We start from the raw sequence: 11,731 nt of genomic DNA, 5'->3' as shown, positions 1-11,731 counted from the left end.
GACAGAATCGTTCTGCTGAGTCTTATCCTCAATAGCGTCGGAAGAATCATTCCGCTGAGGGTTATCATCAGCAGCAGTAACAGATGGAGTCATGGTGGACAGAGGAAGAATGTCCATAGTCAGAGCAGCAGAAGGAGTAGGAGTGATCCTGGAAGAGGCAATCTCTTGGCACTCATCAAATATGCCCTCAGCAGCGGTGGAGTCTGGATCAGCATAAGTACCCGGAGGGTCAATCTCCAGCTCCCTGTCAACATTATCAGGGGTAGAACCAATCTGACCCTCACCCGGAACATGATCAGCATAACCCTTTCGGAACCCCTGAGCATATCTGAGGGCCCCAACTCTGGAAAACCGTGCATGCAGAGCTAGCATACGACCATTTACCCTACTAATGGTGTCGAGTAAAGCATTACGCTAGTCTAAAGCCCTTTTCTCAAAGGCCATCCAAGCGGATTGCTCATCACTCAGAAGGCGTAGTAGTTCTTCATTTTCAGCCTTAAAGAATTCCCGCTCGGTGTGCCAGACGCTCTTCTCGAGCTGCAATGCATTCCTCTCATCCTGAAGAGAATCGGTCTCCTTTCTCAGCGAGTCCCTCTCCTTTTCAACCTTACCAAGCTGAACCATCAACCCGGTCTTCTGAGCAGCTAAAGCATCATTCTCCTTATTCGCTGTATTAAGGCTGTCAGAGAGCGTACGAACCTTGGCGTTCACAAGCTCAACCTGCTTTTGCATAGCCATCATCCCGTATAGGGTCTATAGAGATATACAGGACAACTGGTTAAGCCAAGCAGATGGTTAGAAGAAACTAAATGTAAAGACTGTATAAAGATTTATTGACTAAAAGGCAGAAGTTACCTCCATGGCAGATAAGGGAAATCGGCTGAACAGCTTCCTCTAAGACAGACCCTTGGCTACCTCAATGTCCTTGGGAGTCCACATGCTCCTGTAGTATGCCATAACGGTCTGACCATCCTTGAACATGGTCTCGTTCGGTTTTACAGACGATCCGTCTGTTCGAATGAAGCGAGGGTTCCATGGTGCCGTTCATGAGGCAAAGGCATGCCCAGAAGGGGTAGGGGGCCTGGTCTGAGGAGACCTTGCTGGAGGTAGCACATTCGGCCCAGAGGGCCTAACCCTCTGTGACGAGGGAATATCATCGGGGCTGAGGGCACTATCAGGCTGGTGCCTTTTTCCTCCTGCCTTTTCCTGTGAGGAAGCAGTAGTAGAGCCGAGAATATTGCTGATAGAGGGGGTCACATTCGGACTGGCGGTCGCTATGTTGGAGATCAGGTAAATAACCGTCACGATTGGATCGGTGGAAGGAGTGGTATTAGAAAAGGTAGCAGAGGAAGTTACTGAAACTGGTGAAGAATTTGTTGCAGGGGTGATAACAGGTTGGGGGCAGTTTTCCTCCTGCCAAAGGAAGGGATCTGGAGTTGACTCATTGTCCTGCCGAAGGCTGAGAGAGCAAGGAGGTTGTCTGAAGTGAGAAGGTCCGAGCAGGAGGGAACGTTGGTCAGAACGTACTGCTTCAGGTAGTTATCCCTATCCCTGCACACACCGTAGCTCAAATTATCACAAGGAATGCCTAAGGAACGGCATAAGAAAGTACAAAAATGGGGAATGCAAATCTCGTAAGGACAGTCACTCTTATGGGTTTTGTATTTCTTGTAAGAAGAGACATAGCACTCTCCAAAAGCGCTCGGGATAGGGAAATCTTCCACAGCTGGAGGAAACCAGGCTCCCCTAACCCCAATTATATTTTTCCTCCAACCCTTCTTGGATTTGATCTAATCTGTGCAGATGGACCTCTTCTCAATGGGGTAAAGGTGGTAAAACGATTCATCAATCCTGATCTTGCTAACCTTGTAACAGCGGATAAGATCTATGAGGTCCAGATCTAGACCTCTGTCACGAATCAGAAGTAGCATAACAGACAAAATCCTAAGGAAATTTGGGTTTACTTGTAAAGGGGAAAGTTTCAGTTTGTTGAAAACATAGCAAAAGAAGGGATGCAAATGGAACCTAAGGAGGTTATGATGAAGGAGTGAAAACAGAACCTCGCCGGGAAGAAGGCCAGCACCGGTTCTAATATTCACCTCTTTAGGGTAATTTCTAATTTGTATATCGTCAGGGAGGTGAAGTTTCATGTGAAGAACATCTAGATCTACAGTCATGGTGTGAATGAATGAAGATTGTAAGGAAGAGAAAGAGGTCTTCCGAAAGAAAAATGCAAATGAAATTAACCTCAGAAAGTGAGAACGACAAAGAGTACTGCAAGGTCACTAGAAGGAAGATCTTTTGCAAGAAATCGCCGGAGAAGATTCGAGCAACAGAAAGTGGGATGGAGATGGTAAAGAGAATCGATGGAACATCTATGAGGCCTATAAAGACAAGAAAGGCCCAAGGGCCGAGGAGTCAGGAAAGCGAGGAGTTTTCTTGAATCCCGAAGCGCCGACCCCCAAATCTAACCGTCCATTCTCCCACGGGATCTTCTCGAGCCGTCAGGTCATGATTAGTAGGCTCTAATAATTACCCCCTAATCAATACGGAGTAATTATGGGGGCAGTTGAGGATGCAAAAAGTGGCATGGGCCGGTTATAGCTAGCTGGCATGGGATCGGATCAAACAATTGAAGTATGGCCCATGCAAAAGCACCACGGAATGGGCCGAGCTTGGAGGATCCACTGAAGAAGATCAAGCCCATTGGAAAGACAGGTCCAAGAGGAAGAAAACCCTTGAATAGGAGCCCTATGTAATCAGTTAGTTAGAGTATTTGTAATAGACTATAAATAGGTCATTACGGAGGGAGTGAAAAAGGGATTGAGGTGGAAGAATTCTAGAGAGAGAAAGGAGAATGAATTTCTTGCATCTTCAGGTTTTCATAGAGGGATTAGAAGGTTGGTTTTGGGTGTTATTATGTCCTTAAATTGATTAAGGTTGACCACTAAGTGAATGGGATAAACAGTATAAATTAATGAACTTTCTATGCTGTTAACGGATGGAAGATAGATTAATTGCTTAATTAAATTTCAGCAATCTAATGGGATTAATATGTTTACAAAACTTGTTTTAAATGCATGATAGAGTCATTTATGTATTGAATTTGATCTATGCATGCTTTGGAGGCTATTTGTTGAAATATAAAATCCTAATCTGCAATTACATGGATTATTGTTTGGATTTAAATTGCTAGAATATTATATATTTTTCTGCAATTAGTTGGATAATGGTTTGGACAGTAAGTTGCTAAACTTTTATTTAATTGTTGTAATTTACATAGATATGGAGGTTTGTATGCACCGGTATGGGACGGTGGCATATTAGGGACGGTTTAGCTTCAAAATGCTAGGACCTAACCTATCGGATTAACGGAATGGATTGTAAAATATTGAATCCTAAATTGTGTTTAAGTCAGATCAACTGACTAAGTTGAGTGACTTCCTGGATTTGTTGGTTGTAGTTAAGTCATATAAGCTGAATAAGTTGAGTGACTATCTGGACTGCGTTTTGTATGTCTCCTCAATGAATAATTGAATGACATACTCTAGTTTCGGACGGATTTTAAATATATGATTATGGTACCACGAGATGAGCTTGAGTCTCAGGCTTGTTGGTTAGGGTGCGTATATGCAGTGGATGCGTAGCTGGCTATGGTAGGTTGAGGTGTACCCTGTTAGGTCTAAGTACTCATGTCCACCTTTGGGTGCATTTTCGCATATTGCCTTCTATTCAGGTTGAGACCCCTATTATAGTCCAGTGAATGTCCCTTAGTGTGGATATATATATGTATGAACTAAATAGATATTGTGAGATATCTAGGGTGTATCTGCGTATCTGGTCACTGTATGGATTGCAGTTAGTTTAGAACATGTTCGTGGGCCTGACCCACTCCTTATTCTTTTCAGGTACAAGACGGTTCCAGCTTTAGAGCTTGATCGTGCTGGTCGAGGACAATTTCTCATTCATCGGATTATGTAGGACTTCTCTTTATGATCTAGCTTAGCTTTATTTTTCAGTTCAATTGACATTTTTATTTAGGGGTTCACCAGATGGATTCCCAAGTTGTACTCATAGAGGTTTTGGATTTGGAGTTTTATTATTCAGTATTAATTAAAGGACTTTATATTCATAACTTTTTCTGCTTTATTATTATTATTTTTCTCTCGGGTTTGGGCCTGGGCCTGATCAACCCATGTCTCGGATCCAAGGGGTATGGCAGGAGTGGCATACTGATCCTTCATAATTTCAGCAATCACCTCTGCATCATTTTTAAATAAAAACTTTATCAAACTTCAATCCAATAACAGTAGACATAGCCATTCGCAAAGCCAAAGCTTCAACCATAGTAGGATTTGCTGAGAAGAAGAATTGAGTTGCATTGATAACAACCCCATTACTATCTCGCAGCACCATTCTGCCTCATACCAAACACGAAGAAGCACAAAACTGGCATCAACATTTACCTTTACACAAACCTCTGAAGGGGACTACCAAGTTTGTGGCTCAAAATTTATCTGTAAAAAATTAGTTTCCTTTTTTTGTTTTAGAAGGTTGAAAATTGTAGAGGAAAGTGTATCCCATTATGTTTATATTTTAGAGTTTTGATCATTATGGTAACTTCTTGTAGGCGAGTTGAGGAATACTTGTCCAACAAAGAATTGGGTTTGAAGACTCTATATATAGAGATGGATATGAGAGGTTTAGAAAGAGAGAGAATGGAGAAAAGATGTAAGGGGTTTAAGGGTGAGTGCTGTGAGAAGATGTGAGAGTATATGTAATTCCCGAGTGTATACGTGTAGCCTCAAAAGAGATGATAAGTGAGTAAGTGGGGTTTTGACATGTAGTTGTATATTCTCCTCCTTGATATATAATAATGAAATCTCTCTCTTCCATGAACGTAACCCTAGAGTTGGGTAAACCATTTAAAGTATTATGTTGTGCGTGGATGTGTATGATTGTTATATCTATATATGCTTGTGTTGATGTGATGTGATGATACTTCCGCTGTGTGTGATAAAGGTGGAATTTAACTCTCAACAACACCCGACCGTTGAGTGGGTTGGAGGGAGTTAATTATCCCCAACAACTGGTATCAAAGCCGATGGTGGGTCAGAGCCTTTGATTGGTCCTGAAGATCAGTAGAAGAAGATTGCTGCAAAGTTTGTCATAACAGAAGATGATCGTGAGGTGCTATAGAGATTCAATCAGAAGTTGATAATGAAATGAATGTATGAAAAAGGCGGTAGAGATGAAGCCCACGAGAAATAAGTTTTGGGGACAAGTTAAGAGTGAGTGCTAGTTCTCAAGATGGGGCAAGGAGTGAAAGAAAGAAGGGGTTTGTTTTAAGCCCGATAAAGAGCAAAGGGGAATATGAAGAGTAAAAATAAGAGATTTGTTGCTTTGATCTAGAAAAGCAATTGATGAAGATGAGTTGAAAATTGGTGGATTGCCATGCGTGAGCAATTAAACACCAATGGGATGGATAGAAAATATAGAAGAAAAATGAAGAATGACGAATTTGAGAAAAGGTGGAGATTGTTAGAGTGTTTTTCAAATTCATCATAATGTTTTATTTAAGATGGAGAAATCTTTAATTGAGGTGGAGCTATGAAGAGATTCTTGTTCGAGATAGAGCTATGGAGAAGCACTTGAATATGGAATTTTAAGCCAAGGTGAAGATTGTTGGGTTTGTGGCTCAACATTTATGTGCAGAAAATTAGTTTCCATTTTCATTTTAGAAGGTTGAAATTTGTAGAGGAAAGTGTATCCCATTATGTTTATATTTTAGAGTTTTAATCATTATGGTTACTTCTTGTAGGCAAGTTGAGGAATACTTGTCCAATAAGGAATTGTGTTTGAAAACTCTATAAATAGAGATAGGTATGAGAGGTTTAGAGAGAGAGAGAAGGGATAAAAGATATAAGGGATTTAAGGGTGAGTGTTGCGAGGAGAGGTAAGAATATATGTAATTCCCGATTGTATATATGTAACCTCAGAAGAGGTGTTGAGTAAATAAGTGGGGTTTTGACATGTGGTTGTATATTATCTTTCTTGATTCATAATAGTGAAATCTCTCTCTCCTATGGACATAACCCTAAAGTTTGGTGAACCATGTAAAATATTGTGTTGTGCGTAGATGTGTATGATTATTATCTCCATATATGCTTGTGTTGATGTGATGTGATGATGCTTTTGTTGTATGTGATGAATGAGGGATTTAACTCTCAACAATAGCCGACTGTTTTTTATTTCTAGAGAAAGTTTTATGAACTTACAATAATGTCTTTTCTTTTATAGTAAAAAAAATGATAATTTCTCATATTTTTCTCGAAATTTTTTCATGCTAAGCAAATACACAATGAAAATTTTAATTTATTTTCATTCACCTTTACTTTCTTTTACTTTTACTTTTACTTTCCACTATTAATTTATTTTTATTTTTTTTATTTATTTTTTTTAATCTTAGAAGTTGAGAACTCGTCCTTCCACTTTGAAGGGTAAGAAAGTAAATTGGACCAATAGAAATGATAATTGATTATGAGTAAACTTGAAGGTAAACAATTTAGATTTTTAGATCTTACACTATTGTGATTATTAATTAAGAAGGAAAATGAATTTTATTTTATAAATTAGGTTCTTGCATGCTGACTTTCGAAATTATTTTTTTTTATGCCTTTCAATTTATAATTCTACTTCCAAATTTACCATTATTTAGTAAGAAAATCTCTATAATTTATAATTATGAAGCAGTTAGTTCTTTCTTTTCTTTTTTTTTTTTTTTTTTTTTTTTAAGCAAGAATCGAAACCTAACACTCCAAAGTTTACCGGAGGTACTAACCTACTAAGCTATCGAGACATCTGCGATCTGCAAACAGTTCTTAGTTCCTCTGTTTGTTTGTTTGTTTTTTTTTTTTTTTTTAAAACTCTCTTCTTCTAATCATGCAACATCTGAAATAGATTCTCTTAAAGTAATTTCTTAAAGAATATAAAATATTATGTTTTGGAGAATTGAATCCATGTCTTGAAATTAGAATTGTAGAAAATTTAATTCAAAGTTTTAATTATTATTTTTTTAAATTTTAAATTCAAGGCATAAAATTTAATATTACCAAACTAAACATATGAATTTTATTTTATCAATTGTATTTACACATCTTATAAATTTTATTTTATACAATTGTATATACACATCTTATAAATTTATTTACTATTCAATATGGCTATTTCAAAGTACTATAATAAATGTGTCCAACTTTTCACCAACAGCTAGGCAATAATGACATTTGCTTGCTATGGCCCATGGAAGAGGTAGTACTCTTAGTGTCTAAATTACTACTATTTAATTGTCAAAGAAAGAGGCTAAAAAAAAAAAAAAAATTGTCAAAGAAATGAGAATATGATAGTTGATAGAAATATAATAATAATAATAATAATACATAATACATGATACATAATTTTTTATTTTTTTAGAAAGAGATAAATTGATTATTTTTCTATTATTAAGGTTAAAGTAAAAATAAATAAAATTCATTTTCTAAATTAAAATATAATTATAATTGTAAGAAATTTCAAATTAATAAAATTTTTGTCTTGTAGTTAGTAATGGTCCAATTTAGCCTAAAAACAATGTAGAAAATACAAAAAAGTAATCACATGACGTGCCCGCAATCCAGCCATTTCTCTCTTACATTACAGTAATATCGTAATAAGGCCATATTCTAGGGGCATTATCGTAAGAAACAAAAAATATGCCAAAATCTAGAAAGCCGTCATCTCTGTCCTCCATTACTTCTCATTGGCCGCACTTACAGAAGAGGAAAGAAATATAATTTTCTCTCTCTACTCACTGCCACCTACACCACCACCGCCACTACCATCTGGATCTCCACAGAGAGATAACAAAATTTATTGAGAGACAAAAGGTAACACATACATATATATTTGTGTATATACCAAGTTTATTTATAGAGAGAGAAAGATGATACAAAAGAGTGGCTTTTGCTCTTGTTATTTTCTCTCGAATTCAAAGCTGATATATTCTCTGTTTCAGTTGTTTGTTTGTTAGTTTTTAATTTTTATACTGAGTGACTATGCTTCAATATCGCACATATATACATACATATGCATGTAAGTATATATATATATAAACAGAGCTCAAATGTTGTTTTATTAGGGTTTCTGATGAAGAATTAAGTAGGAACTTTCTTTCTCCGTCCTCTTTGTTCTCTGTTTTGTGTGCTGAAGCTTATTTCAGGTAGCTGAGGATTGACCGATGAAATTAGGTAATGATTTATTGTTTCGGTTTGATCCATTGGAAGTTTTTGATTTATTCATCTTTGAATGCTTTTAGATTGAAGGAATCCAACGAAGGGTTGTGAGATTCGAAAATTGTTAGGGTTTTGTATCGGTTTTCGATTTGATCTGGTCGAAAAACGAAGAGTCTTTGCCTTCTTTGAAATCGTACAGTAATAGCATTGATACTCGTGGATTTAGATCTTTAGATTAATCATGAACTCCAGCTTGATGCGTTATCAGTCGGCACCGAGTTCGTATTTTGCGAATTTGGTGAACAGTAGTGGTGGTGGAGGAGATGATTGTACTGATTTTCTGAACACCCATGAGCCTTCGAGTCCTGAAACAGAGAGATTTCTGTCGAGATTTATAGCTCGTGGTGATACAGAGCACAATTTGGATGAGATTCAACAGAATTCTTCGGTTAACGAAGCTGAAAAATCTCAGTTTTTGGCGTCGGTGATGGAGGAACCAGAGGAGGTTCATCATCATCAACATCAGATGATTTTTCAAAGCCAATCTCAACCACCCTTGCCCAATCATAGCTCAGCAACCTCTGTTCCTGCCGGTGATGACTCGTATGGAGTGGCTAGTTCGATTCCGATGAATCGTTTGTCTCAGATGAAGATGGGTGGTGGCAACAATTCGAATTTGATTCGACATAGCAGTTCTCCTGCCGGATTATTCTCCCACATAAATGTTGAAAATGGTACACCTTTTAGCTTCTTCACATATTTGGTTCTCTGATTGTTTATCTTATAGTATATGAAACAATTCATTGTGTAAGGCTATTCTTTCAAGACTCAAATAGGTTTTTGATTTATGCGAAATTGCTAGTAGATTGAAATTCAAGTAAATTATCACACTCTTCAATAACACACAAGGTTGCAAACCATACAGTTGAATTAAGTCTTCAATTAGCAACTAAAGATTTTTTTTTTTTTTTTTAATATGAAAAAGATGAAAATGGACTAGTGTTAGCTTCTATGCATATGATATGATCATATATGTAATAGATGTAGTTGGTTGGAGCATGGTTTTAGATGTAAACATGGGTGAGAAAGTGGTTGTATAAAATTTGACATTTTGATTTAAACATGGATGGGAAAATTTTCTGGTTTCTAGCCCTTTAATTCTGTGCCAATTTCCAAATTTTTTTCGGTTATGATTAGGATTTGGGAATGCTACTAAACTTTTTTAGCAATCGACAGGCTATGGTGTTGTGAGAGGCATGAGAAATTTTGGATCCGGAAATGGTGCTAACGCGGAAGGGTCATTTTCCCCTGCAAGCAGGTTGAAGGGCCAAATGGATTTGTCATCCGGGCCATCTTCTTCTTCGGGGCTAATGAGTCATATTGCTGAAATTGGGACCAAAGACATAGGAGGTAGTAGCCCTGAAGATGGAAGTTTCAGGGAAGGTCGTAGAAACAATGGTGGGTACATCACAGGTTTTCCGATTAGTTCTTGGGATGATTCTGCGATCTTGTCTGATAATTATCTAAAGAGACTTGGAAATGATGACAATAAGACATTTTCTAGTTTAAATACATCCGAAAATCAGGTATCATGTTTCTGACCTAATGTTATTTGTTTCCTTAACGAATCTAATCTGATCATAGTTCATGTTGATGTTCAGAATGTAGAAGTTGGGAATCGCCCTCCCCTATTGTCCCACCACTTGAGCTTGCCAAAAAGTTCCACGGAGCTGGACAACTTGTTGCAGTTCCAAGATTCTGTACCTTACAAGATTCGAGCCAAGCGGGGTTGTGCAACTCACCCACGAAGTATTGCCGAAAGGGTATGGCTTTCTTAGTTATTTTAAATTCTTCACTGTTAGTTGTATTTGTTCATAAATCTTGTCCATATACAAACTTAAGAATCATAAACAGTTTATATGTTCTTGGGGCTCTCTGCTGGTCTAAAGTTGCGATTGTCAAATCCATATTCCGATAATTCATTGTTTGTTTTATGTAATTTCAGGTGAGAAGAACCCGAATCAGCGAAAGAATGAGGAAATTGCAAGAGCTTGTCCCAAACATGGACAAGGTACACAATCTTCACTTGGCATTTCTTACTTAATACCTAATATCATTAATGTTTACAAGGAAAATTCTTTTCTGAGTACCTGTTAATTAAGAAAATAGTATTTTCAAAGTGTAACTTAACTGATTAACCGGTGGGAATGGAAAAAATGGACATTAAAATGATGACATCACCTCGACTCCAAATGAAATTACTACTTTTCGCATTATTCCATTTTCAAACTTTAATAGCATTGCTGTACATATATAGAAACTTGGGAGTTAAAATCTTCCTATATTTGCAGCAAACAAACACATCAGACATGTTGGATTTGGCTGTTGATTACATTAAAGAACTTCAACAAGAAGTCAAGGTATGTTCCACAGAATTTGACCTAAAACCTACAATCCCCTTCAAATATATGGATTACTCTCGTAAGATTTTTTATTTATTTTTTGAACTTTCAGTGTCTTTCTGATAAACGAGACAAGTGTACGTGTTCCAATAAGCAGAAGCTATAACTCAAAAAAAGCGTAAACCGGACTCGCTTCTGTACAGAATATAAGGAGAAGGGGCTGTTGGGAGAGAAGATGGAAGAAGAAAAAGGGTTCTTTTAGGCTCTGGGAAATATGTATGTAGAAAACTGATAGTCTATGTATTATGTGAAGTAGAGGTAGAAGAAAATCTACTAATTAATGTGGAAGTGTAAGATTCGGACCCAGACCTATTGATGGTACAAATGAAAGCTAACTGTATGTTTAATTACCATGTGTTTTTGGTTGAGGAGCTCAACCAACTTCAGGAAATGCTGTCTAGAGAGAGAGCAATGGGTTATTAAATGGGTCGGAAACACCTTGATTTTTCTGTCCTTAGCAATAAATGTGATATAGGAATTGGGGGTTGTTATTTAGGAGCAAGAGGAATGTGAAGTTAGAGAGAGAAAGTGGAATGTTGAAACAGAGAGACGATGTGAAATGGGAAAAATTTAGACAATATGGTCGAAAAGGGTAAGGATGGGACAGTGATTTTTATAAATTTTGCTTGTACAATTGCGTCTGTAACTAAAAGTGGAAAACTTTCCCATTCTTGATTGGGTAAAGTTGATTTAATTAAACAAAAATAATGAAAAGTTTGCCTTTTTAAGTTAAATTTGATTAAGTTGAAAATAAGTTGACGCATCAAACCTTACTATGGTCGGTAAGTGACTAATTAATGAAATGACAGCTTTTGATGGGGCAAAATCGTACATTAATTAGTTACTTACCGACTATACCCTTAAAAGTCTTGCATCAAACCTGACACCTTCCAATCGTACCCCTAAAAAGTCTTGCATCAAAACCTTTCTTGCTAACTTAACCAAGTAATGATATGGTCAGCATCTTGCTTCAATTTTCCAAAAGAAAAAATGAAAAAG

At 37.1% G+C, this 11,731-nt stretch overlaps 2 protein-coding genes across 3 annotated transcripts; one reads left to right on the top strand and one right to left on the bottom strand.

Annotated features, from left to right (window-relative positions):
* Positions 1-414: 414 nt before the first annotated feature.
* Positions 415-861, bottom strand: LOC132270139 (spindle pole body protein pcp1-like). Its single transcript, XM_059771343.1, has 2 exons — positions 856-861; positions 415-753 (listed from the first exon to the last, which is right to left on the bottom strand). The coding sequence occupies exons 1-2, from the start codon at positions 859-861 to the stop codon at positions 415-417; spliced, it is 345 nt and encodes a 114-aa protein (XP_059627326.1).
* A 6,922-nt stretch (positions 862-7,783) lies between these two features.
* On the top strand, positions 7,784-11,082 carry LOC132271490 (transcription factor bHLH130-like). 2 transcript variants are annotated; one of them, XM_059772877.1, is made up of 7 exons: positions 7,784-7,925; positions 8,354-9,004; positions 9,507-9,856; positions 9,932-10,093; positions 10,276-10,341; positions 10,622-10,690; positions 10,785-11,082. In XM_059772877.1, the coding sequence occupies exons 2-7, from the start codon at positions 8,512-8,514 to the stop codon at positions 10,836-10,838; spliced, it is 1,194 nt and encodes a 397-aa protein (XP_059628860.1). In that variant the 5' UTR covers positions 7,784-7,925; positions 8,354-8,511; the 3' UTR covers positions 10,839-11,082. The 2 variants fall into 2 exon arrangements, with proteins under 2 accessions (XP_059628860.1, XP_059628859.1); XM_059772876.1 differs by having other exon boundaries at positions 7,786-9,004.
* Positions 11,083-11,731: the final 649 nt, after the last annotated feature.

Source organism: Cornus florida, unplaced genomic scaffold (genome assembly GCF_030987335.1).
Source record: "Cornus florida cultivar Cherokee Brave unplaced genomic scaffold, ASM3098733v1 CherokeeBrave_3.0.0_Hap2_Chr08, whole genome shotgun sequence".
Taxonomy (NCBI): Eukaryota; Viridiplantae; Streptophyta; class Magnoliopsida; order Cornales; family Cornaceae; genus Cornus; species Cornus florida.
The sequence above is the reverse complement of the archived record's forward strand: the minus strand, read 5'-3'. Positions and strand labels throughout refer to the sequence as shown.

Excerpts from the sequence above, each read along its gene's own strand:
- LOC132271490 (XM_059772877.1), top strand. The coding sequence starts at position 8,512 with ATGAACTCCAGCTTGATGCGTTATCAGTCGGCACCGAGTTCGTATTTT. Across the intron at positions 10,094-10,275 it reads CACGAAGTATTGCCGAAAGG|GTGAGAAGAACCCGAATCAG; the intron begins GTATGGCTTTCT and ends ATGTAATTTCAG. Across the intron at positions 10,342-10,621 it reads TTGTCCCAAACATGGACAAG|CAAACAAACACATCAGACAT; the intron begins GTACACAATCTT and ends CTATATTTGCAG.